The 20,416-nt window shown below is 56.3% G+C and overlaps 2 protein-coding genes across 6 annotated transcripts in view; one reads left to right on the top strand and one right to left on the bottom strand.

Moving 5' to 3' along the window:
* The window catches only part of PFKP (phosphofructokinase, platelet), a 49,035-nt gene extending 32,992 nt beyond the window's left edge, over positions 1-16,043 (top strand). For 2 of the 3 annotated variants that reach the window (XM_036088808.2, XM_036088810.2), the window contains 12 exons: positions 101-170; positions 309-455; positions 1,940-2,010; positions 2,483-2,570; positions 3,092-3,244; positions 7,377-7,529; positions 9,191-9,355; positions 10,910-10,971; positions 11,318-11,429; positions 12,353-12,452; positions 15,258-15,360; positions 15,636-16,043. In XM_036088808.2, coding sequence (XP_035944701.1) covers positions 101-170; positions 309-455; positions 1,940-2,010; positions 2,483-2,570; positions 3,092-3,244; positions 7,377-7,529; positions 9,191-9,355; positions 10,910-10,971; positions 11,318-11,429; positions 12,353-12,452; positions 15,258-15,360; positions 15,636-15,783 — 1,372 coding nt within the window. In that variant the 3' untranslated portion in view covers positions 15,784-16,043. The remainder of the gene's footprint in view (positions 1-100; positions 171-308; positions 456-1,939; positions 2,011-2,482; positions 2,571-3,091; positions 3,245-7,376; positions 7,530-9,190; positions 9,356-10,909; positions 10,972-11,317; positions 11,430-12,352; positions 12,453-15,257; positions 15,361-15,635) is intronic. The other variant, XM_036088809.2, reaches the window with a different exon arrangement.
* Positions 16,044-16,788: 745 nt separating this feature from the next.
* Positions 16,789-20,416, bottom strand: part of PITRM1 (pitrilysin metallopeptidase 1) — a 44,343-nt gene continuing 40,715 nt past the window's right edge. For 2 of the 3 annotated variants that reach the window (XM_078075083.1, XM_036088804.2), the window contains exons 23-27: positions 19,911-20,023; positions 18,644-18,769; positions 17,739-17,884; positions 17,294-17,396; positions 16,789-17,196 (exon numbers count right to left, since the gene is read on the bottom strand). In XM_078075083.1, coding sequence (XP_077931209.1) covers positions 17,103-17,196; positions 17,294-17,396; positions 17,739-17,884; positions 18,644-18,769; positions 19,911-20,023 — 582 coding nt within the window. In that variant the 3' untranslated portion in view covers positions 16,789-17,102. The other variant, XM_036088805.2, reaches the window with a different exon arrangement.

A 20,416-nucleotide genomic window follows, 5' to 3' on the forward strand; every position in this document is an offset into this window, starting at 1 on the left:
TGCCGACTGTGTGCATCTGGCACAAGCTGCTCTCCCAGGGGAGCCCCTCACGCTCTGCCCGCCCTCTAACCTCAGGCCCAATGGCGCCCTTTCCTTCCAGGAGCTTTGAGAGCAATCTGAACACCTACAAGCGGCTCGCCATCAAGTTGCCGGATGATCAGATCGTGAAGGTAGGGGACGCTGCGCTGCCCCGAGAGCCACCCCCATGTTCCCCGCGGACCCGCGCCTCCGGGCTCCCGGGCTGCGTACCCACCATGCGCTTGCGGCATGTGTGGCGCGGACACAGCCTGCCCTCCCTTGTCTCGCAGAGCAACTGTACCGTGGCCATCATCAACGTGGGGGCACCCGCCGCCGGGATGAACGCCGCCGTGCGCTCGGCCGTGCGCGTGGGCATCGCAGACGGGCACAAGATGCTCGCCATCTACGACGGCTTTGAGGGCTTCGCCAAAGGCCAGGTGAGTCCCTGGGGGGCGTCGTGGGGAACGGAGGACTGCCCTTCCTCGGCCGCAAACCTACGGCTCCGTGAAGAGGTGGACACGGATGCTGCTCTTTGGGACGCCTTCTGCTCTGGGTCCATCCTGGGGTTCGCGCTCTGGGCCCTGCAGGGACGCTCTGCGTGGAACGCACCACCGGTTTTGTCCGGGGGCCACAGGCAGTGGGGCCGTGGGGGCCGTGGGGGCCGGCCTTCGGGGGGAGGGGCCAACAGAGGCTGTTGTGCTGTTGGAGGGGGCGCGGCCAGCAGGCACTCAGATGAAAGCTGGTGGAAAGAGCGAGCACACACTTCTTGCGTGCTTACTGTGTACACTCAGTACTCCTACGAGATCTGCAAACCCGGGATATCAGCCCCATTTTCCTTACGCAGAAACAGAGGGGCACAGAGACACTAATTATGTGTCACATGCTGCAGGAGCTTAGTGTGGTTGAGGCTGCAAGTGTCTCCTGCCGGACAGTATTTACTCACCCCATCACCCAGCAATGCCCTGAGTTCTTACCCTGGGGAAGCCAGCTGGTGCAGAAAGCAAAGCCCCTCTGCCGGGTTGTAGCTTGGGGAGGGAGAGGATGGTGAGCGAGCAGGGGGAGCACAGCCTGGCACCGCAGGCAGGGACCCCACTGCACAGACGCCCAGAGGAGGGGTCTGCCCTGGGACCCTACAGATACACGCCCCTGGGAAGGGATCTCAGACTGGAGACGGAGGTGCTGCGCTGTGTCCATGAGGATGTGCAGGCCGGGCCAGGACAGCACCAAGGCCCAGAGGGGTTCGGGACGGCGGGCTCACGCGGCCGTTGCAGCAGCAGAGCGGGGGAGTGGACGGGGATGGGGCCAGGAGGCTTGTAGGTGATTGGAAGGAGTTTGGCTCTTGCTTGGAGAAGACAGGAGGGTTTTGAGCAGGACGGGACCCGTGGAGGGGGGACTAGATGCCCAGGGGGAGGCGTCCGGGGAGTAAGCAGGGTTGGGCTCGGGGTCTTTAAGAAGTGTAGGCAGAAGACCGGAGTTTGGGAGGAATTGGTGCACAGAGCGGACCCCCAGGTTGGTGCCTGTGTTGGCGGACGCGACCTTTGCTCCTAGGAGTGGGGAGGGGGGCCGGCGCAGGAGACAGCGTGTGTGCGCGCCTAGCTGGCCTCAGCTGCGCTCTTTAGATTTCTTCTAATTTTTAAAGAAGTTTCCTTTTACGTCAATAAAGAAAAACAGTCTCTGTTTTTCTTGCATTCCCATGGGTAGAGCTTGGCCAGCCGAGGTCTGGATCTGATCTGCGTGGCGGGGGGTACGCGGCAGGAGAGCTGGGCCCCGGGCGTCCTGGGTTCTGACCCGCTCAGTGTCAGGACGGGGGAGGGGTGGGCTCCCGAGCGCCTCGCAGGCCCCTGGGGCGGCGCCCCTGCTGAGGGTGCAGACCCGGGAGCCGTCTGCACAGCTGACCCCCCATTTGTTTGTCGCTCCCCAGATAAAGGAGATCGGCTGGGGGGACGTCGGAGGTTGGACTGGCCAAGGAGGCTCCATTCTCGGGACCAAACGGTAATTCCCCCGTCTCGATTCTGACCCGCTCTTAGGAAGGAGAAGGACCCCCCATCCTAGAGGAGTAGCTGGTGCAGAAAGTGCGGCTGGCTCACCTGCCAGCCCCCCGCCCCGTGAGCGGCCCGGCTCGTGCCCTGGAACAGAGACGAGGCACATGGCTTACAAATACTCACAAGCTTTTATAGTGCATTTTTTTTCTGATGAGGCATTAGGATTCTTTTAAGGTCCAGCAACTGTACAGCTGAACGTTTGTTCCAGTTTGTGTTGTTTTGTTTTGTTTTAAACAGACTCTCTGCAGACTTGCTTTCCCAGCTCCGCTCTCCGGCCCGGGCGCCGCTCGTGGGGGCTGCAGGGCTCGGCCCGGGGCTGGGGGCCGGGCGAGTGGGGTTGGGGAGGCACAGCGGGTGCTGGTGAGGTGTCACCCGCTGTGCGGGGTCTGTCCGGCCTCACGCCTTCACTGAACTGTTCCTAGCACGCTGCCTGGGAAGTCTTTGGAGGACATTGCCATACAGATGCGAAAGCACAGCATCAACGCGCTGTTGATCATCGGTGGATTTGAGGTACGTCCCTGTCTCTGGGCACCTGCTGGTTCGTCCGTGCTGTAGGTTTGGGGGGTGAGCGTGGGCAGGCTTCCGGCAAGCACAGTGCGGTGGGCGGGGGGCGGTAGCCCCTGGGCCCTGGAGGCCACTGCAGGAGCCGAGTTGGGGCACAAGCATGGGACTCCCTACCTGGGAGGCATCTGTCCACTGAGTTCTCATGCGTTTCAAGTCTGCAGAAATGATCGTCTCTCTCAAATTCAAGGCCCAATGGCCATCAGAGAGCAGGGCAGTTGCGTGGCCCTATCGCTTCCGATTGCATGTTGGACCGCAGACCTTAATTTTTTTTATTCACCCAAGATCGGTCCCCTAATAACCTTCCCACTTGCTTTAAAGAAAACATGAGGACCTCAAATAATGAGACCCTTGCCCACAGGAGATGTGGTGTCGCCTCTGTGTGACGCGGTCTGGTGACCCTAACGCCTTCCCGTGGTTTTAACGGCCCCTCCGCTCCCCTCCCCCCCACACCTGCACGCCGCTGACAGGCTTACCTGGGACTGCTCGAGCTGTCAGCTGCCCGGGACAAGTACGAGGAGCTCTGTGTCCCTATGGTTATGGTCCCCGCCACGGTCTCCAACAATGTGCCGGGCTCCGATTTCAGCATCGGCGCAGACACCGCTCTGAACACCATCACCGACGTAAGTCTGTGCGGTCAGCAAAGCAGGTGCTGCAGACACTAACGCGGAGGGCGCCTGGCCCGCTTTTATCTGCCGTGCACTAGAGACTGTGAGACCTGGGCTTGTTTCCAGAAAAATCTTTTTTCTTTCCTTTTTTTTTTTTTTTTTAAAGCCTGACCATCTCTAATCCAATGCCCAGAGTTGTTTTATCACCACCTGTTGTCCTGTGCCGCGGCCAGGATGATGCATCCCTGCCGAGGCCCATCGAGCGACACGGGGCATCTGCAGCCCAGCTCGTTGTGGGCTAGGGTTTTGTGATTTGGATAATCATTGAAGTTAGGTTTCTTTTGGCTGGGCCAAACTGACTTCACTCCCATAACATTATTTATTAATTTTTTAAAGATTTTATTTATTTGAGATAGTGGCAGAGACAGTGAGAGAGAGCAGAAGCGGGGGGAGCGGCGGGCGGCGGGGGGAAGTTGACTCCCCGCGGAGCAGGGAGCCCGATGCGGGGCTCGACCCAGGACCCCGGGATCATAACCGGAGCCGAAGGCAGACGCCCAACCCACTGAGCCACCCAGGTGCCCCAGCCCGTAACGTAATTTATTACGACAGATCCTGGGTCTGATGGCCCCTGCATAGATGTTTGAGGCTAGAACCTGAGCTGAGGATTCTCTAATTTTGTTCACCGACCTGAACCCACCAGTGGCCTCCATCCTACCTGTGGCTCCAGCCACGAGCACCATTCTCCCCGTTGTAACCTGGGGACTCTAACTCACATCTGAAAGATCCCTGACGCCCTGTTAGTTGTTTTGGCCAAAAGGCAGTAACACAACAGAAATGCACTTGTGTTACCATATTTGTGAGTCACACTGGGGAAATGGCATGGGAGCTCAAAGCACAGTAACCGACGGGATACATTCCTCCTTTTTAATCTGGCGTCTAAAATTTTCCAGTAAATTCTCGAGTCTTTATTTTCCTTGTGGGACACAGATCCCATGAATGTTTTTCTAGGATTTTTTTATTCTTAACCCCATGGGATCAAATTTGTCTCTAGTGCTGGTAAATAAAAGAAATGCTTTTTAAATAAAATTCAAATGGTAAGTAATGCTTAGCGCTTGCTTTTTTCTGTTTTGTTTTGTTTTGCTTTTCTGAGTTTCTTCAACTTTCTGTGGTTTCTTTACTAAAAAGCCCTGCCCCATGTCTCCTGTGTGTCCACGCTGGAGCGTCCTGTCTGCACCACTAACCTGTGGCCGGGCCGTTGAGCCCGCTGTCCTGGTGATCGTTGCTCCTGCTTTGGCTGGTGTGAAGCAGTTCTGCTCCTGATCGGGCTCCAACCTTCCGTGGAAGGGTCACTGTCCCTCCCTGTGCATGACCGTTGTCCAGGCTTTCCTGCTTTTTTCTCTGCCCTTGGCTGGAGTTTGCATCTGCTTACGCTCAGTGGAAGCAACTGCAAGTTCACGTTTTCTAATTGTCACCTGCTCTGACCCTCCTGGGGGTGGGGGTGGATGGGGACTCGGGACTTGTCCTCGGCAGGGCCTGGCCCCGGTTGGCGTTCACCTCCCTGTGACACGAAGCCAGGAGCCTCCCACTTCAGAGTTGCAGGTTCCTCTGCTACAAAACATGGTTTCCAGGTTATAAAGATTAGATACAAAAAATATACGGAAACTCTAAATGATCCGCTTTGCTCCCCTTGGAGGGATTTGGAAATTTGTTATATGATCTTTTAAATCTGGTTTCTCATTCGTTTGATTTTCTCCCAGCCAGTTGCCCAGTTTCAAGGTCGGCAGCTTTGTGTCCATGCCGGTGCCAGACCCCCCCTCACTAGGCGAGCAGGTGTGTGGGTGTGCCGAGGCCCCGAGCCCGCGGGTGGCTTGTGACCCGTGGTGAGTCGGGTGCTCAGGGTGACCTGGGTAAGAGCTTCGACGCCCACGCCTGGGCCTGCTGAGCGTGTCCTGGTAGGGATGCGGGTATGGGCATGGCATGTGGACATCGCCGGGTTTCTTGCAGGGTTGTTTGTGCAAGCCAGAGTGAGGTTGTGTGTTGCTTAGGAGGTTTGGATCTGGGTTGGAACCCGGCGGGGCTGGCCGCATAGAGGGGAGTGGCAGGCTGGAAACGTGCCGTTGGGGGCTGAGGTGACGGGGCACAGGGCGCTCTGCGTCCCTCCTGATCTGCTCCGGAGGGACCGAGCACCCGTGAGTTCAGTGCGGGTTCGTGCGCCTACCCAGGAGCTCCTCCTGGCCACATGGCTGGCCGCCCGGAGCGCTGGGATTCTGCCCCCGGGGCACGTCGGCAATGCCAAGGACAGTTTCGGTCGGCAGAACGGCCTATGGGGGCACCGCTGGTACATGGTGGGTAGAGGCCCGGCTGCCGCTGACCCCCACCTCAGCACAGCCCCAGCTCGGCCCCACTGCAGGGAGCCATCGGCCCCAGTGTCCGCAGTGCCGAGGCCCCTGACGTGTCACGTTCTTGGGCGCTTCCGTCACTGTCCTCAGCGATGACGTCCTCCGTGTCCGCGCGTACGCTCGGCTTACCCATGCGTCACTCAGAACAGGCCTCTGTGCATCTCGCGTGTCGTGAAGGCTGCAGTGACTCTGGGCACCTCTGAGCAGGGGTTCAGAAAGCCGTCCCGCCATGGCTGCGCGCTCGCAAGGGGGCTGTGTTGGCGTCCCCAGAACTGGCACACGAGCCATCCCGGTCCGAGCTGAGCCCTGTGGTGCTGAGAAGGCTGGGAGGGTGGCCGCCCTGTTAGGAGCTCAAGGAGATGGGAGCCAGGGCTATTTCCCCCCAAGGTGTCTTGTCTTTTCTCGGTGTTCATGCAGGGGTGTTGTGTTGTAACTTCTGTGCACTCAGAGCCCGAAGCGGAGGTCCGCGTTGCTCCCTGGACTTTGGGCCCGACGTCCCCTCCAGCCCCCCCCACCGCTCCCTCTCCTGGCAGGGCTGCCCCCATCCCCGCTGGAGGGTCCCAAGCGTTTTCCTGGAGATTGAGGGAAGGTTCTTGTGGTTACGGGATGCCGGATTTAGAGATGCTGACCGCCCTCCTGGCCTCAGAGCCCGCCCTGTGACTCCCAGGGACAGCTGGCTGCACACCTACCTGCGCTGGCACTCCATGCGGGGCCCCGAGCTGGACCTGGGGCCGAAAGGCAGGGTCCATGCGGGGACAGGGGGGCAGGCTGAGGTGGAGGAGGGCGAAGGCAGAGGGGCTGCAAGGCAGGGGAGTGACCCCCTCACCTGCCTCCTGGCCGCTCCCCGGACTAACCCACCACAGGCCACAGGCCCGCCATCCACACATCCTCGGGCCACAGGCCCCTGGGACCCGATGTGTTTTGGGGAAACATGGGGCCATAGAGAGCATGGGCCTCTCCGGGAGGCCTGGGCCGTCCCCCTTCATCTGTGTGCACTCCTGCCACAGCACTCGGTGGTCACGCAGGGGGGTAAGTACAGCCCTACAGGGGTCCATGCACCTGCGGGTGGTCTCTCAAACCGCCCAGCCGTACAGCGAGCCTGGTGGGTTCGGGGACGGTGGACGGTGGGCCTGTGTCCACTAATGAACACTTGGACTAACACTGAGGTGGGGACCGCAAGCCTCTGCCCGCGTGCTTGCGAACAGCCCCGTTCTTTGACCTCGGAGGCAAACACATTTACCTTGGGGTCCCCGAGCAGTGCTGGGGCTCAGGCCGCTCCATGCTGTTGTGTCAGGCTGGGAAGGGCTTGGGGAAGAGCAGGGGTGCACCCTGCCGGGCTCTCCAGCCCAATGACTGCTTGTCGCCCTGTGGGCTGCCTTTCACGCCGGTGCCGGGGTCCCTGCTGAGGCCGAGCCTGCAGGGTCCCGTGCCCCCGTGGACCACACGAAGCTGTCAGGCTGGCCTAGCCCCGATTATGCTCCCACCCAATTGGCCTCCCTCAGGGCTTCCGAGCTGCCAAGGAAGGTCCGCTGTTCATCCACCACTAACATGGCCCCTCCCCTGGCTCCTGCTTTGCTGCCTGCCTGCTTGCGTCCCCTCCTCTTGGAGGCCTGCGCCCCATGGCAGCGTCCCCACTCCCGCAGTGCCCTTCGCTGCAGACCCAGAGCTCCCACGCCCCTGGCCCCGTGGACGCAGCTCGCAAGGGGGTGCTGGGGAAGTCCCGCTGACCGCCCGCACCGCTGCTTCAGGCTTTCGAGAGCGCCATTCTGTTCGCTGATGTGCGCGACCGCTACCAGGAGTTTTGTGTTCCCATTTGCGTCCTGCCGGCCACCATTAGCAACAGTGTTCCGGGCACGGACCTGAGCATGGGCTCTGACACTGGCCTCAATGCCGTGGTGGAGGTAAGAGGGCCCCGTGGCTCCATCAGGCCGGACGCGGGGGGTCTTTCTCTTCCCCATCCGATGCTGCAGAAGGAATGAGCCACAGTTAGGATTCCTTTCGTGGTCCGTTAGTGGGAGCTCATACTGTAGGGAGAGCCTACCACCCACTGTCAGCTGGAACGAGGACGGTCCTCCAGCGCTCCGGGTGATGTGTGTTCTTGCGCACCCCAAAACAAGAGGCCCTGGTCTCTCGTGGGCTGTGTCCAGGAGGCTTGCGCTTGTGCTTGGGGGGACGGCCAGCCCGGACGTGGTGTGCGTGCAGGGATTCGGGGCCTGTGAGTGTGAAAGCTGTGGGGGAGAGTAGGCACGTCTGCAGCTTGGACATGCCCTTGGTTGTGCAGGGGGAGGCTCGGCTCCCGGGGACGGCCCCCCATCCTCGGGGGTCCGGCAGGCCCCCGCACTGGGCACTGACTGGTCTGTGGGGTCCATGTGGGAGCCAAGGACTTCCGGTAGCGCAGTGGCGGGCTGCTATGGGGTGCGGTCCTCCCCTAACAGGAGGAGGGAAGTGGCCAGGGGTGGGCCGTGTTCTTGACATTCACGTCCCCTGGGCTCCAGAGACACCTGTTCAGCAGACACCTGATTCTCAGGAACATCCCCGTCCCGGTCCACGGGCTCTTTCCTGTCTTCACTCTGTTCTGAGCTCCACCTTATCTTTTCACACAACTTAGGTTTTTAAAACACGTGTGATAAAATGTTAGCAGTGTTGGAACTCTAACTCCCGAGTTTCGAGTCCAGTGAGGCCATGCCCAGAGACTGTGCTGGGAGAATCATCCGGCTGCCGCTGCAGACGTCAGTGCTCCCGGATTCCTCGCTGTCCCCCCAAAGGCAGAGCACCCCCTCCGTGTACCCCCAGCGTGGGGTGGGGCTGCCGTCCATGCTAAGGCTTTGTCAGTGCTGGTTTTAGTAACTGAGGGGAGCATGGCTGCAATTGCCGGGTTAGGACCTGGTGCGTCTGGGGCCCGCTGTCCCCCGGCCATCTCCTGGGAGCGGGACAGTGGCTGGAGCTGGTGCCGGAAGTGGGCCACGCCGGGGAGAGGTTTGGTGTGTACTTGCAGTTGTTATTTCGGGGCCAAGCCAGCAAGCGCTGGACCGGAGTGGTTGTGCGGGACGGAGCCAGATGAGGGCACCGTGGTCCCAGGAGCATGCACGTGGTCTGCGCCGGCGAGGCAGTGCAAGGCGGCGGATGGAGGGGTCTGCTGTTGCACCCCCGAGCCTGTGTCCTGAGCACGGCCCACGGCAGACGTTTTCTTAGGAGACCCGCTGTCTGAGCGTCTGGAAGACTCCGGAGGGCCTGTGTCTAGGAGCCACTGTCCAGCTCTGAACAGAGCTGCCCTCAGGGGCTGGAGTGTTTGGGGTGGACTGAGGGTGACCAAAACCCAAATGTCACAGGCAGCTTTTCAGAAGAAGCCAACCTAACAGACATTGCACTGAGCCCATAAAACCTCACGGTGCTGCAGCGAGCTGGTCCCAGCCCCCCCGCAGTGGGCAGTGTCAGGACACGGGGTCGGTGAGCACACCAACCAGGGGCAGGGGGGGTCGCCGGGGTCTGCAGCCTCAGTCTGTGCGCGTCCCAGCCTGGACACCCCCATGCCGGAATGACCCGTGTCCTTCTCTGTGGCCAGACGTGTGACCGCATCAAACAGTCGGCCAGTGGGACCAAGCGCCGCGTGTTCATCATCGAGACCATGGGGGGCTACTGCGGCTACCTGGCCAACATGGGGGGGCTCGCCGCCGGAGCCGATGCTGCCTACATTTTTGAGGAGCCGTTTGATATCCGAGACCTGCAGGTACGTTGATGCTGCGGGGCCCTGGGTGACACGGTTGTGTCAGGGGGCTGGCTCCGAGGAGAGGGCGATGGGGTTGACAGGACACCAAGGTTTACACACTGTCAGTGACCCCCTCACCGAATTGAGGGGCGTGAGCTGATGCATCAACTTCCCGTTAGACCTCCGTCCGCGGGTCAGCCCAGTGTCCTTGTGGAGGTGTCCGTGTGGGAGGGTGGCCGGGGCACATCCTCCCCGGAGCCCCGAGGCCCGCCTACTGGAAAGGCTGGGTGTAACAGGGGTGGTGCACGGCGCCCGCCGGGGTGGCGGGACCTGTGAGGTCACGGTGTGGCGGGCTGAAGGCACTAAGAACAAAACAGAACCAAACTGAACGCCTGTTCTCTCTGGTTGGCATGCTTCCTTTAAAGAGTTTTTTTTTTTAAATTAACAATGTATTTTTTAGAGCAGTTTCAGGGTGAGGACAGAATTCCCTGCACGCCTGCCCCACACCCAGCAACACCCCACCAGGGTGGGACTGTTGTCAGAACAGATGCCCCCCCCCCCACGCTGATGCATCCTCAGCACCTGGGGCCACAGCTGACATCAGGGTTCCCTGTGGGATCCCAAGGCTGACATGCGCTTTCCAAATTGGCAAAGGTTCCTAGGGCCCAGCTTTATGGGGGGCGAGTGGCCAGTGCAGGGGAGTCGGGCTGCGCAGCCCCCGTGGGGAGAGAGGGGAGCTGGTGGGAAGGCTCCAGGGGGTCACTGGACAAGGACAAGCCTTAGTAAGACAGACACAACTGAAACCTACAAAAATACAAATAAAACTAACTTTGTGCTGCTGACGTGAGCACAGGAACTTTAAGGTCTTTCTATGTTTCTGGACCACATAAATCAAGTAGAGACCTGCTTGATATGGATTTCTTCACAGTGTGGAATTAAATGTTTGTACTTCAGAAAGCCACCTCAAGACCGTGCTCGGCCAGCGCATGTCTCTGCTCCGGCACACGGACCCTAACCACTGTGATGACGACTGAGGTTTGCTTACACGCAAACACCTCCGTTCCTTGCCCAGTTTCTGTGCTCAAGATACAGGACTCCTTTCCTTATAAACTCTGTACACGAATTCAAGTCTGTAACAGCTTCTCCTGGCCCCCAAATCCTCAGGCAGTTAGGAGATGATGTACGACGTCAGGTACACCAGCTTTTCCTCCTTTGGGCAAATGAGGAGTGACGGACACCGGGGACACACAGGTTCAGTGCACAGATTATGTGAATTCGCGATTTCAGAGGGAAAGCTATTCCTTGTGGAAAGCGTGCTGCAGGGAAGCTGGGCCCCGGACGTTGTCCCTGTGCCCAGTTGAGCGGCAGTCCTCCCGGGCCGAGCGCGCTGCCTGACCTTGTGTGCTGGTCTCTTCCGGCCCGTGTGCACCCCCGGTCTGCGCGCGCCGGGTGCCGTCCTCTGTGCCGTAGTGGGAGCCGTGATGCGCTCCCTGCTGCTGCGTGCGGTACTAGGGTCACGCGGCGGGCGCCGGGTCCAAGCCTACCGTCTGACGGACTAACAACGCTCTTCCCTAGTCCAACGTGGAGCACCTGACGGAGAAGATGAAGACCACCATTCAGAGGGGACTCGTGCTCAGGTACGGACACTCGTCCTCACTCACTGAGCCCGAGCTTCCCAGACGACCCGGCCCCAGGGTCGGAACACTCAGGGGCGGTCATCAGTCACCACTGAAGAAATGCAGGAGGGGCCGTTGCACGCTGCGTCAAACACGGCATACATTTACGTAACTCAAGGGTACTTCGCAAAAATTCACTTTTGCTTTGTAGCTTTTTGTTTTGTTTTGTTTTGTTTTTTAAAGATACCACCAAGTCATTTCTTTAATTAAGCCACTGGCATTTCTAAAGAACACGTGTAGTCCAGGCGGGCACGGGCCGGCTGCCCATCCCGCCGGCGCCCTGAGCCCGTGTCTCCCCTCGCCGCAGGAACGAGAGCTGCAGCGAGAACTACACCACGGACTTCATCTACCAGCTGTACTCCGAGGAGGGCAAGGGCGTGTTCGACTGCAGGAAAAACGTGCTGGGCCACATGCAACAGGTGGGGCCTGGGGCCCGCGCGGCACTAAGCAGGCCGCCGTCCGGAGGCTCTATGTAGATGGATGCCTTATTTTAGCCATAATGGGGAAAAAAACTGTGTGCTCATGAGATGTTTTTAAACATCTTGGCATTTACTTCCCTATGTTATAGTTCCATTTCAGTCATACCAGATACCACCAGCTTTAGAAATTCTGTGTTGGGGTAGATGGAAGACGATCAATGTTCAATGTTGGAAACGTTGATTGGAAAAACCTAATCAAATGAAGTACTTCATTCAGTTTTGGGCCTTAGTAACTATCTACACATCAAACAAATGATACTTGAGATTTGCACAAATTCGGAATGGTCTGGAAGGAATCTTGGGGTGTGCTTTGGTTTGCAAGCACATCCCAGATGACAAAGCCGGAGACGGGTGTGGATTAGGGCCACAGCTCAGGAAGGCATACCTGTCCTGGTCCCAACACTGCCTCCTCTTCCCCCTGCCCCCCGCTATCTTAGGGTCTTTAACTTAGGGTCTACTCCTCCATTCCAAAGGGCCCGTGCGCATCTGTGTATTTTTGTGGGAGCTAGCCCACAGGGTTGGTCAGATTCTTAATGGAAACTGTGACCTGCCCCGCCCCAAAATAAGACTAAGACATCCGACAGGAGATTTGAAAATAATGAAGCTGCGAGCTGCACAGCCCCATGAAGGGTGGGGGTGAGCACTGGGAAGCTTGCCTCGCAGACTGAGCTCTGGCCGCAGGTCCCAACTACATACGAGCAGGTAAAAACATGCAAGAACAAAAACACAAAACCCCCCAAACCCTTATTTACAGATTCTGAATCTCTTGAAAGTATGAAGTGCATTTTGTGAAGTAATCGTACCTTTCAGGGAATTTTGACAAGCTGTGTCAGTAACCTCTCTGTAACTCTGTCCGCCCATAGGGTGGAGCGCCTTCACCCTTTGATAGAAACTTTGGAACCAAAATCTCTGCCAGGGCCATGCAGTGGATCAGCACGAAACTGAAAGAGGCTCCGGGCAAAGGTAGGGAGTGGTGGCTGCGGGCGGGGACGGCCATGCGCTCTGGGACCACGCTGCATTGCTCTGTGGCTTTCAAGGCTGTCATTCGGAGTGACCCTAGAAGGCAGTGCTTCGCTCCTGCTCGTCGGTGGCGGGAGGCGCTCCGTAGTCCAGCGCCGTCCTCCTTGAATCGAGGATGCTGCCCATACACTAGGCTCCCCCAGCAGGACCCTAGATGTGACCTTCCCTTGTCTTTGGCCACACGGCACACTCTGAACTGGCCTTGACTTAGGACACCTAGGACATCCGGATTCTTCATGACCTTTCTTTTCAGAGAAAACAGGAACTGGCAGGTGTCGGGACATTTTGCTCCTTCCAAACCTAGCCTTTCTTCCTGCACATTTCCCTCCCTCCCCACCAGAGGTGGCCTCGGAATTGCAGAGTCCTTCTGCTTTCCCGTAATCCTGCCGCCTCGGGGACACCTTCACAGGCCCCTGTGGTTTACGTGAATGGAAGCCGACAGCATGCATTTCCTTTTGCTGGGGTGTTGATGTGCACCCGGCTGGTGTTCCTGACCCTTGGCCCACATCCCGGCGTCCCCAACCACAGGCTCACCCGCAGCGCATGCGGTCTCCTTGGTCCTGCCCGTGTGACATGTGACCTGTCCCTGTCGGGCTGTCGCTGTGACGGGGGCAGCTCCACTGTGGCTTTGAGGCGAACCTTCCAAAGCGAGGAGGGGAAGCCAGCTTCCCTCGTGCTTCCTTCAGGGTCCCGCTGCTTCCCTGAGTTCTTCCGGTATTTTGCCTGCTTTTCTATTGCTTAGTAACACTTACCTTATTGACATATATTTTTTGCTTTTATATCATTGTATAGATTTAAAAATATTTTGATGACTTTACAGAAACTTGTTTTACTTTATATTCTAGGAAATTCTATTTCATATTCTGCCCATCCCATGTTGCAGACAGGGCTCTCGTGGGGCTTGTCATTTTGTGCAAGGCACCTCTCCTCAATCTTTAGGTAGACCGTTTACCTTCCCCTTTATGGTTTGAGCTCTTTTGCTCTAAAACATTTTTACATTTACTTCTTTGATCCACTTGAAGTCTGAGGTCTGATTTCATGTGGATCATCACTTACTTGGGTGCCATTATTTGAGAAGTCTCTAATCTCCGTCACAGACCAGGTATCTGTGAAGCTGGTGGGACAATCTCTGGGTTACTGGGTTTGCGGTTTGGCATTCAGTTATTGATCCTCGCCAGCATTCCAGCTTTATAGATGATTTCTGATAGCTGGAAAGGTGAGGCCCCTCTACCCTGGACTTCTTTTGGTTTCTGCTATTCTTGGTCCTTTGTGCCGTCACAGTCCACCAAAAACTCTGTTGGATGTTTTGAGGGAATTAAATTTAATCAAATCATTTGGGGGAGGAACTGACATTTTAAAAATATTTTCTAATTCATGAACACTGTATCTCCATACATTTAGGCCTTTCCTTATCTCTTATGAAAGCATAAGGATCTTGCAATATCTTTCGCTAAGTTTATTCCTGACTCGGTATTTAAAAAAATGTTATTGTAAGTATATATATTTTTTTTACTTACTGCTGGCATACAGAAATACAACTTTTTTTTTTAAAAGGTTTTATTTATTGGACAGAGAGACACAGTGAGAGAGGGAACACAAGCAGGGGGAGTGGGAGAGGGAGAAGCAGGCTTCCCACTGAGCAGGGAGCCCAGTGCGGGGCTCGATCCCAGGACCCTGGGATCATGACCTGAGCCTAAGGCAGACGCTTAACGACTGAGCCACCCAGGCGCAGAGGCCGCGTGCAGCTCCCGGGGGAAGGCGCTGGGTGGCACCACTCTCGATGCCCCCCCACTGAGACCTCACTGCAAGACCCAGCTGAATGCTCTTTGCGCTTTTAGCCTTTTTTTGTAAAAGCCAAAATCCTCTTTGGATTTCTCTGTTAGCGGAAACAGGGACCAGGACACCTCCTGCTTCCTTTGTGGGGGGCGTGGGCTATGGAGTTTACCGAAGTTTACAGAAAGAGCAGTTTTGTAAGTTCTGTTTTCTAGGAAATTTTCTGGTGCCCATGGCCCTTTAACCCCCTTTACTGCGGACACCTGACCTCACCCCCGTTTTCCTGACCAGTCTGACCAGACCTGTGTCCGTTTCATTTCTAACCTTTGACTTAAAAAACAGCAAGGCCAATAGATCCAACCTAATTTTAGTCTTCAAAGAACGGACTCTGGCTTTGATTGTTTCTACGTTGGGATTTTTCCCCACTTCACCTGAGGATGCTCATCTTACCTTGAGGCCTCCCCGTCTGTGCACACACGAGCCTCGGCTTCCGATGCCATCTCACCGGAGCCGGCTCTTTCTGCGATGGCACCCAGTGACACCTTGTCTCCCCAGCACCGAGAAGCACGCGCCTTCCTTCCTTAGCTCTGGGGGCAAACCGCTAAGCGCAGGTAAACCTGCCCCTCTCGGGGGGGCGAGTGTGCAGGGCGAGGGGCCAGGGACCGCGCCGTGACCCAGGAGCCTCCTCGTCCCTGCCCTCCCCCGCTCTAGCCCTGTGGGGGCTCAGCGGTACCGGAGCCAACAGCCCCCGAGGAAGCACAGTCGTGTGCCGGTTCCCTGGGCTCGTTGCCCACCTCATCTGCAGGCCCCGGAGTGCGCAGGGGCCCTGCCTCCGGCCCAGGCCGTCCGAGTTCTTCTCTGCCCCCCCAGGATTCTGCTCCATGCCGTCGGCAAACCTCCTTTTCTCCCTCACCTCTCCACCTGTCCTCAACGTGACCAATCATTTGTTCTGACATCACTCTCTCTCTTTTACAGGAAGAAGATTTATGAGCGATGATTCCATCTGTGTGCTGGGAATAAGCAAGAGAAACCTTCTTTTCCAACCTGTGGCCCAGCTGAGGCAAGAGACAGACTTTGAGTAAGTAAATAAGCCCTCTCCAGTCTACACCTCAGTGCCGGGGCAGGAGTGTGGGACAGGGCGGAAGGACGCCGCTGCGGGAGGTATGGGCATGAACCCGTTCTCACGATCTAGAAAACACAAGCCTTTGAGAAACAGGGCAGGATTTCTAGAAACACACAGAATGGTTTCCAGTAGCTTACGAAAACAGCTGGATCCTCCATCAGCCCCCGAGTGCACGAAGCCCGTCCTCCGGGATGAGGCCGTCCTGACTGTCGCTTCCTCCTGCCCCACAGGCACAGGATCCCCAAAGAGCAGTGGTGGCTGAAGCTGCGGCCGCTCATGAAGATCCTGGCCAAGTACAAGGCCAGCTACGAGGTCTCCGACTCCAACCAGCTGGAGCCCATGCCTCACCGAGGCCACGAGGAGCCTGCCGCCATCTAGACGCCGCTGGACCCGCCCCGCCCGGCCAGCGCAGCTCCGGACTTCTGTTTACCACCCGTCTCTGTAACACTTAAGTTATTTATCGGCACTTTGATGCGAGTACTGTTGACGTTAATACCTAGTCACAGAGCCCCCGTCCTGTGTCCTTCATCCCCAGGGGACCTTAAGACTCCAGCACGAGCTGTCGGCTGTGTCTCCTACTGTGTCCTGCTTTAAACCGTGCGTAGCCAGTAGAATTAAACATTTAGCTCAAACTCCAACTGTGGTCCTCTGTTTTTTTAGGTAGGAGTTTAAATCCTCAGGATCTGGGCAACTGTAAAGGTTTTTCCGGCAGTTCTGTGGGCAGGGACGGACACAATGTACTGGCAGCAGTGAACTAGGCCCTATGCAAGGACAAAGGCTCCGCTCTGACACACAGGAGAGGTGACCCCACTCCTTCTAAAGTGATGCCAGGCGTGGAGTTAAAAACAGAAACCAGCAATGTGTGTGTTAAGAACAAGGCCAGCGTACACGCACGGTTTCGCGCCTGGCGCCCGCTGAGCCCCACACCCTCCTACCGGGGAAGCACGTGCCTGTGTCTGGTGGGACCCACAGAGCCCTGCTTCACTGAGGACAGGGAGCTAGCTGACCTACATCGGTGCTAAGTGAACAGCATTTCTGCCTCTTCTGTCGTCTGAGACGTACAGAGAGCTGGAGGGTCACAGCCAAGGTCTGTTCAGACCGAGAACGGCACGGTCAAGGAAGAACCAGCGCAGACTGTGCTTTCTGTGGGAGATCCGTAAGGTCACAGACACTCCCTCCCATAAAAACCATGGGAGCAGCTTAATGCGCTTATAATCCGCTAGGCCGCCCATCTGTTCCAGACTGTTCCACGGGTCTGTGGTGTGAGCATACTGGTTTTACAAATCAAGGCACCTCAGGTATCTTTGTTCACTTATTTTTTAATAATGGCCCCAAGAATTACTCTAGTAAAATGTCACTTAAAATGACTAAAGCACAGGTAGGTCAGGGCAGAGCGTCTTTTATTTTTAAGTTTTTAAAATAAATGCTCCAGAATCAGTAAGGTAAAATAAGCGTTTATATCATCAATATTTTAAAATTATCATCTGTGCAACTCTAGCATTCAACACATGATTATTTCAATTTATTCTAAGACAGAAGAGCTTGGTCTGACCAGCCACACAAGAATGAGGTATGAGCAAAATGTGGGGGGAAACAGTAACTTTTCTCTTTCAAACTAAATTAGCTCAGGCTTCATGTTGAGGAGCCCCACATGCCTGTAGGTTCGGTTGAACTCCTGAGCACATCAGAATTACTCGCTATTTTATTATCCATGACGGGTCCTTAGCGATTTTTGCATTCTCTGGTCCAAGCAGAGCCAACCCGTGTGCGCTCTTCCCAATGCCAAGGTACCTGGAAGGCAGGTGGGGATACGTCAGGGCTGCTTCCCACGTTAGGAGCCTGGGGCAGTCACGGGAGGGCTCTGAACACTAGGCCACGTGGTACGTACTTGTTGCTCACGTCGATGAGATCCTCGTGGCTGACGGCGAATAGCTGCTCCCGGTGCACCTGCTTCATCTCATCCGAGAGGCCACACAGGAAGTGGTCCAGCCCTGACCATGAACACGCTAACTCAGGCCAGCTGACCAGGGCGGCAGATCCTGTTCTAAGGGCACCCGAGGGACACACTTCCACCAGAGGTCACACTGTTGACCTTCACATGCCCACCAAGCCACTCCCCTTGGGGGTGGAGGCCAAGTCAGAGTGGCTCCCTCCCCCAGACTCGGGCCTCAGATCACTCAAGCTCTGAGAGGACAGAATGCCACCCTCTGCGAGTGGCCAACACCGAGAAGCTCTGGCTCAAAGGGGACATCTGTGCATCATAAAGGAGGATGGAAGAGGGGTACTGTGGGAACACCAGGTATCAGGTGCACTGTGTTGTTCACTCCAAATACCTCTGTCTGAAGGAGCCACGGGGGCGTCCACGACGGAGAAAACAGAAAGCTTTGCTTCGTCAATGTCCTGCTGTGTGAACCTCCCAGCCTTAGCCCAGTCCACAGCCTTCGAGAAAGACTGCAGCGTCTCTGTGGAACGTGGATCCCTAGGAGACCAGAGAGACCCATGCTGACCTACTTCACCACCAGATTATTAAATACACCTCTCTGATTTTGCGAAGAGAGGAGATCAGGTGGACAGGGAAGACGACTCACGGAAAGACACTAAGAATGGTTGAGTAAAACCCCTCACATCCTGAAGACACACGCGGACTAGACGAATAACCCCCCATAAAGGGGCCGGAGAGCTCCACGCCCTCGCTTCCTGCTCTGTGCTCAGCAGCACGCGCCCCGCAGCGGACACCGAGGGCGGGGTCACAGCCGCGCTCCCGTCCTTCTCTACAAGCACACACACGTCCTCCAAGCACCCAGGGACGTGGTGAGGCGGGAGCAGAGAGAGACTGCATCAGAGGGGCAGCAAACTCATTCTGCCTGCAGAGTATTCTAAATACTCCATGTCCTCGGAAACTTTCTAAAGAAAAGGGGCAAGAAGAGTCAGGGCCGTGACCACGAAGTGCCCGGCACCCCACTGAGCCTCTGTGCCGGACACGAGCCCAGAAAGCTCTCGGCCGGTCTCCTCTGTAACTGAATCTGGGTGTTTGGTAGCGGGCGTATTTAAGCCAAAGTCTCCCATTATGTACTCCTGCTCCTAGACACGGACAACCAAGAGGATGCTGCTGGGTGTGGTGACGCGCTGAGGAAATGAGAAACAAGGGGAAACACGTCCTCAAAGGCTGGTCCCAACATGTACGACAGTGACCCGCGGATGCTTAGTGGAGCCGGGGAGACGCGGCGCTCAGACTCACCGGTAGGAGTAAAGTGTAAACACCCCGTCACGGCTGAGTCTGGCGCCTCCACCATAAGCACCACCCTTTTCTCGAATTTCTGTATGCAAGAATTTGGCAGTCATCAAGCGTGCAAGGATCTTAAGACTGAAATGAATGATTAAAAAGCACAAGTTAAAAACCATAGGCCTGGCAGGGACGTATCGGGTGCAATATAATCATGTACTTGCTGTCTTTCTTAGGTGAAAACTCGCTGTCTTACATTGGGTAAAAACAAAAATACAGTAAGATACACTCTGGTCTCCCCTTTCCTAATGAACGAGAACAAACATGAGGAGAAAAACGTAAGATGAATTTTCCAACAAGGGTTGTGGGGAAAGGTGGTGAGGGACACGAAGGTCCCTCAGACACGTTTAGGCCCTTCCTGGCTACAGCACACAGGGACACTAACAACCTGATCAAGGAACACATTACTAAACTTTATCGCTCAAGGCAAACGTACAAACCATCCTTTCTCTAAATCCCCCCACTGGTGTGCGCACGGGTGTCTCTCTACGAAAACACAGAGAGCTCTTAACCAGATTTCTGTAGGTATCCGCCCTAAGAAAACACACTCCAACAGAGTGACCTTCTGAGTCCTACACTCGCAACAGAAGTGCAGTTATGGGGGGGTGCCCTGCAAAAGAAACGGAATATTCTAGCAAGTACCTTCACAGGACAGAGAGTGGGGCCCTACTCGCTCTCCACTGACTGGTCTAAGTCCAGACACTAACTGGAGGAGCAAACAGGTGTCCCCGGAAGACGGTGGTGGGGGAGCTGCTCATATCGTGGGTTTGCGGTGCCAGACCTATGCAGACTGGCTCCCCACTCCCAAACAGGGACTGAGGGGCTTACCTGCCACATAATTTTGAACATTCTGAATTACACAAGGAACACAAGGTCACTGCTAGAAAATTATAAAATACAGAGAAAGGGGGAAAAAAAAATCGATACTCCCTACTACCCAGGGTCCTTCTTATAACCTCTCCATGCTTTCAATCTGTTTAATAGAATACGTATCCGTAGTCTGCAGAGCTCAGCATACAGAACCCATGTTTGTTTCCCAGGAACATGGTAACAAACTGACCACACTGCTGAACACCATCCTGTGAGTCTATTTCCCTCATGGAAACGTCCTTTCCCTTGAACCCAGAAGCAGCCTTGCGTGTCTGGGCCCTGTGTGCCCACCAGCCATCCCTGCTCTCCTGTCCCCTTCCTGGGAAGCCCCTGCCCACCCCTGGCCCCGTACCTGGCGTGGTCTGGGTCTGCGTAGGGGGCAGTCCTGATGCATTCGCCCACGTAGTTCACTGGGAACGGAAGCAGGAAGTGCGTCTTCATCTGGCACGGTTTGAAGGTGGGGTCCTGAGGAGGACAGGCCGGCCGTGTTGGCTCCTCCTGCGGGCTGCCCCCCCCCACTCGCCCCCACTGTCATCAGGTGCTCATGGCTAAGGGCAAAGCACTGGCAATCCTGTCGTTCCACACAAGTGCTCACTTTACAACGGAATACTCCAAAACCCTGACCCGAGGCTTTAAAATACAGTTCCTCAGTTAGAAACATTTCCTCCTACATGGTTTCCATCCATAAGTGACTGTGTGACCTCATCTTTGCATTTTCCCCCCGAGATATGTTAAATCGCCATCCTCTGATAAACCAAACCAAGAGCCATCCCCACCAAAGCAGAGCAGGGAGAGGGGTGCCCGGTGCCCAGCTGATGGTGACACCCCCGACTCGGCAGTCCGCCGTGCAGGGTGAAG

The sequence above is a fragment of the Halichoerus grypus genome, chromosome 6 (assembly GCF_964656455.1).
Source record: "Halichoerus grypus chromosome 6, mHalGry1.hap1.1, whole genome shotgun sequence".
Taxonomy (NCBI): Eukaryota; Metazoa; Chordata; class Mammalia; order Carnivora; family Phocidae; genus Halichoerus; species Halichoerus grypus.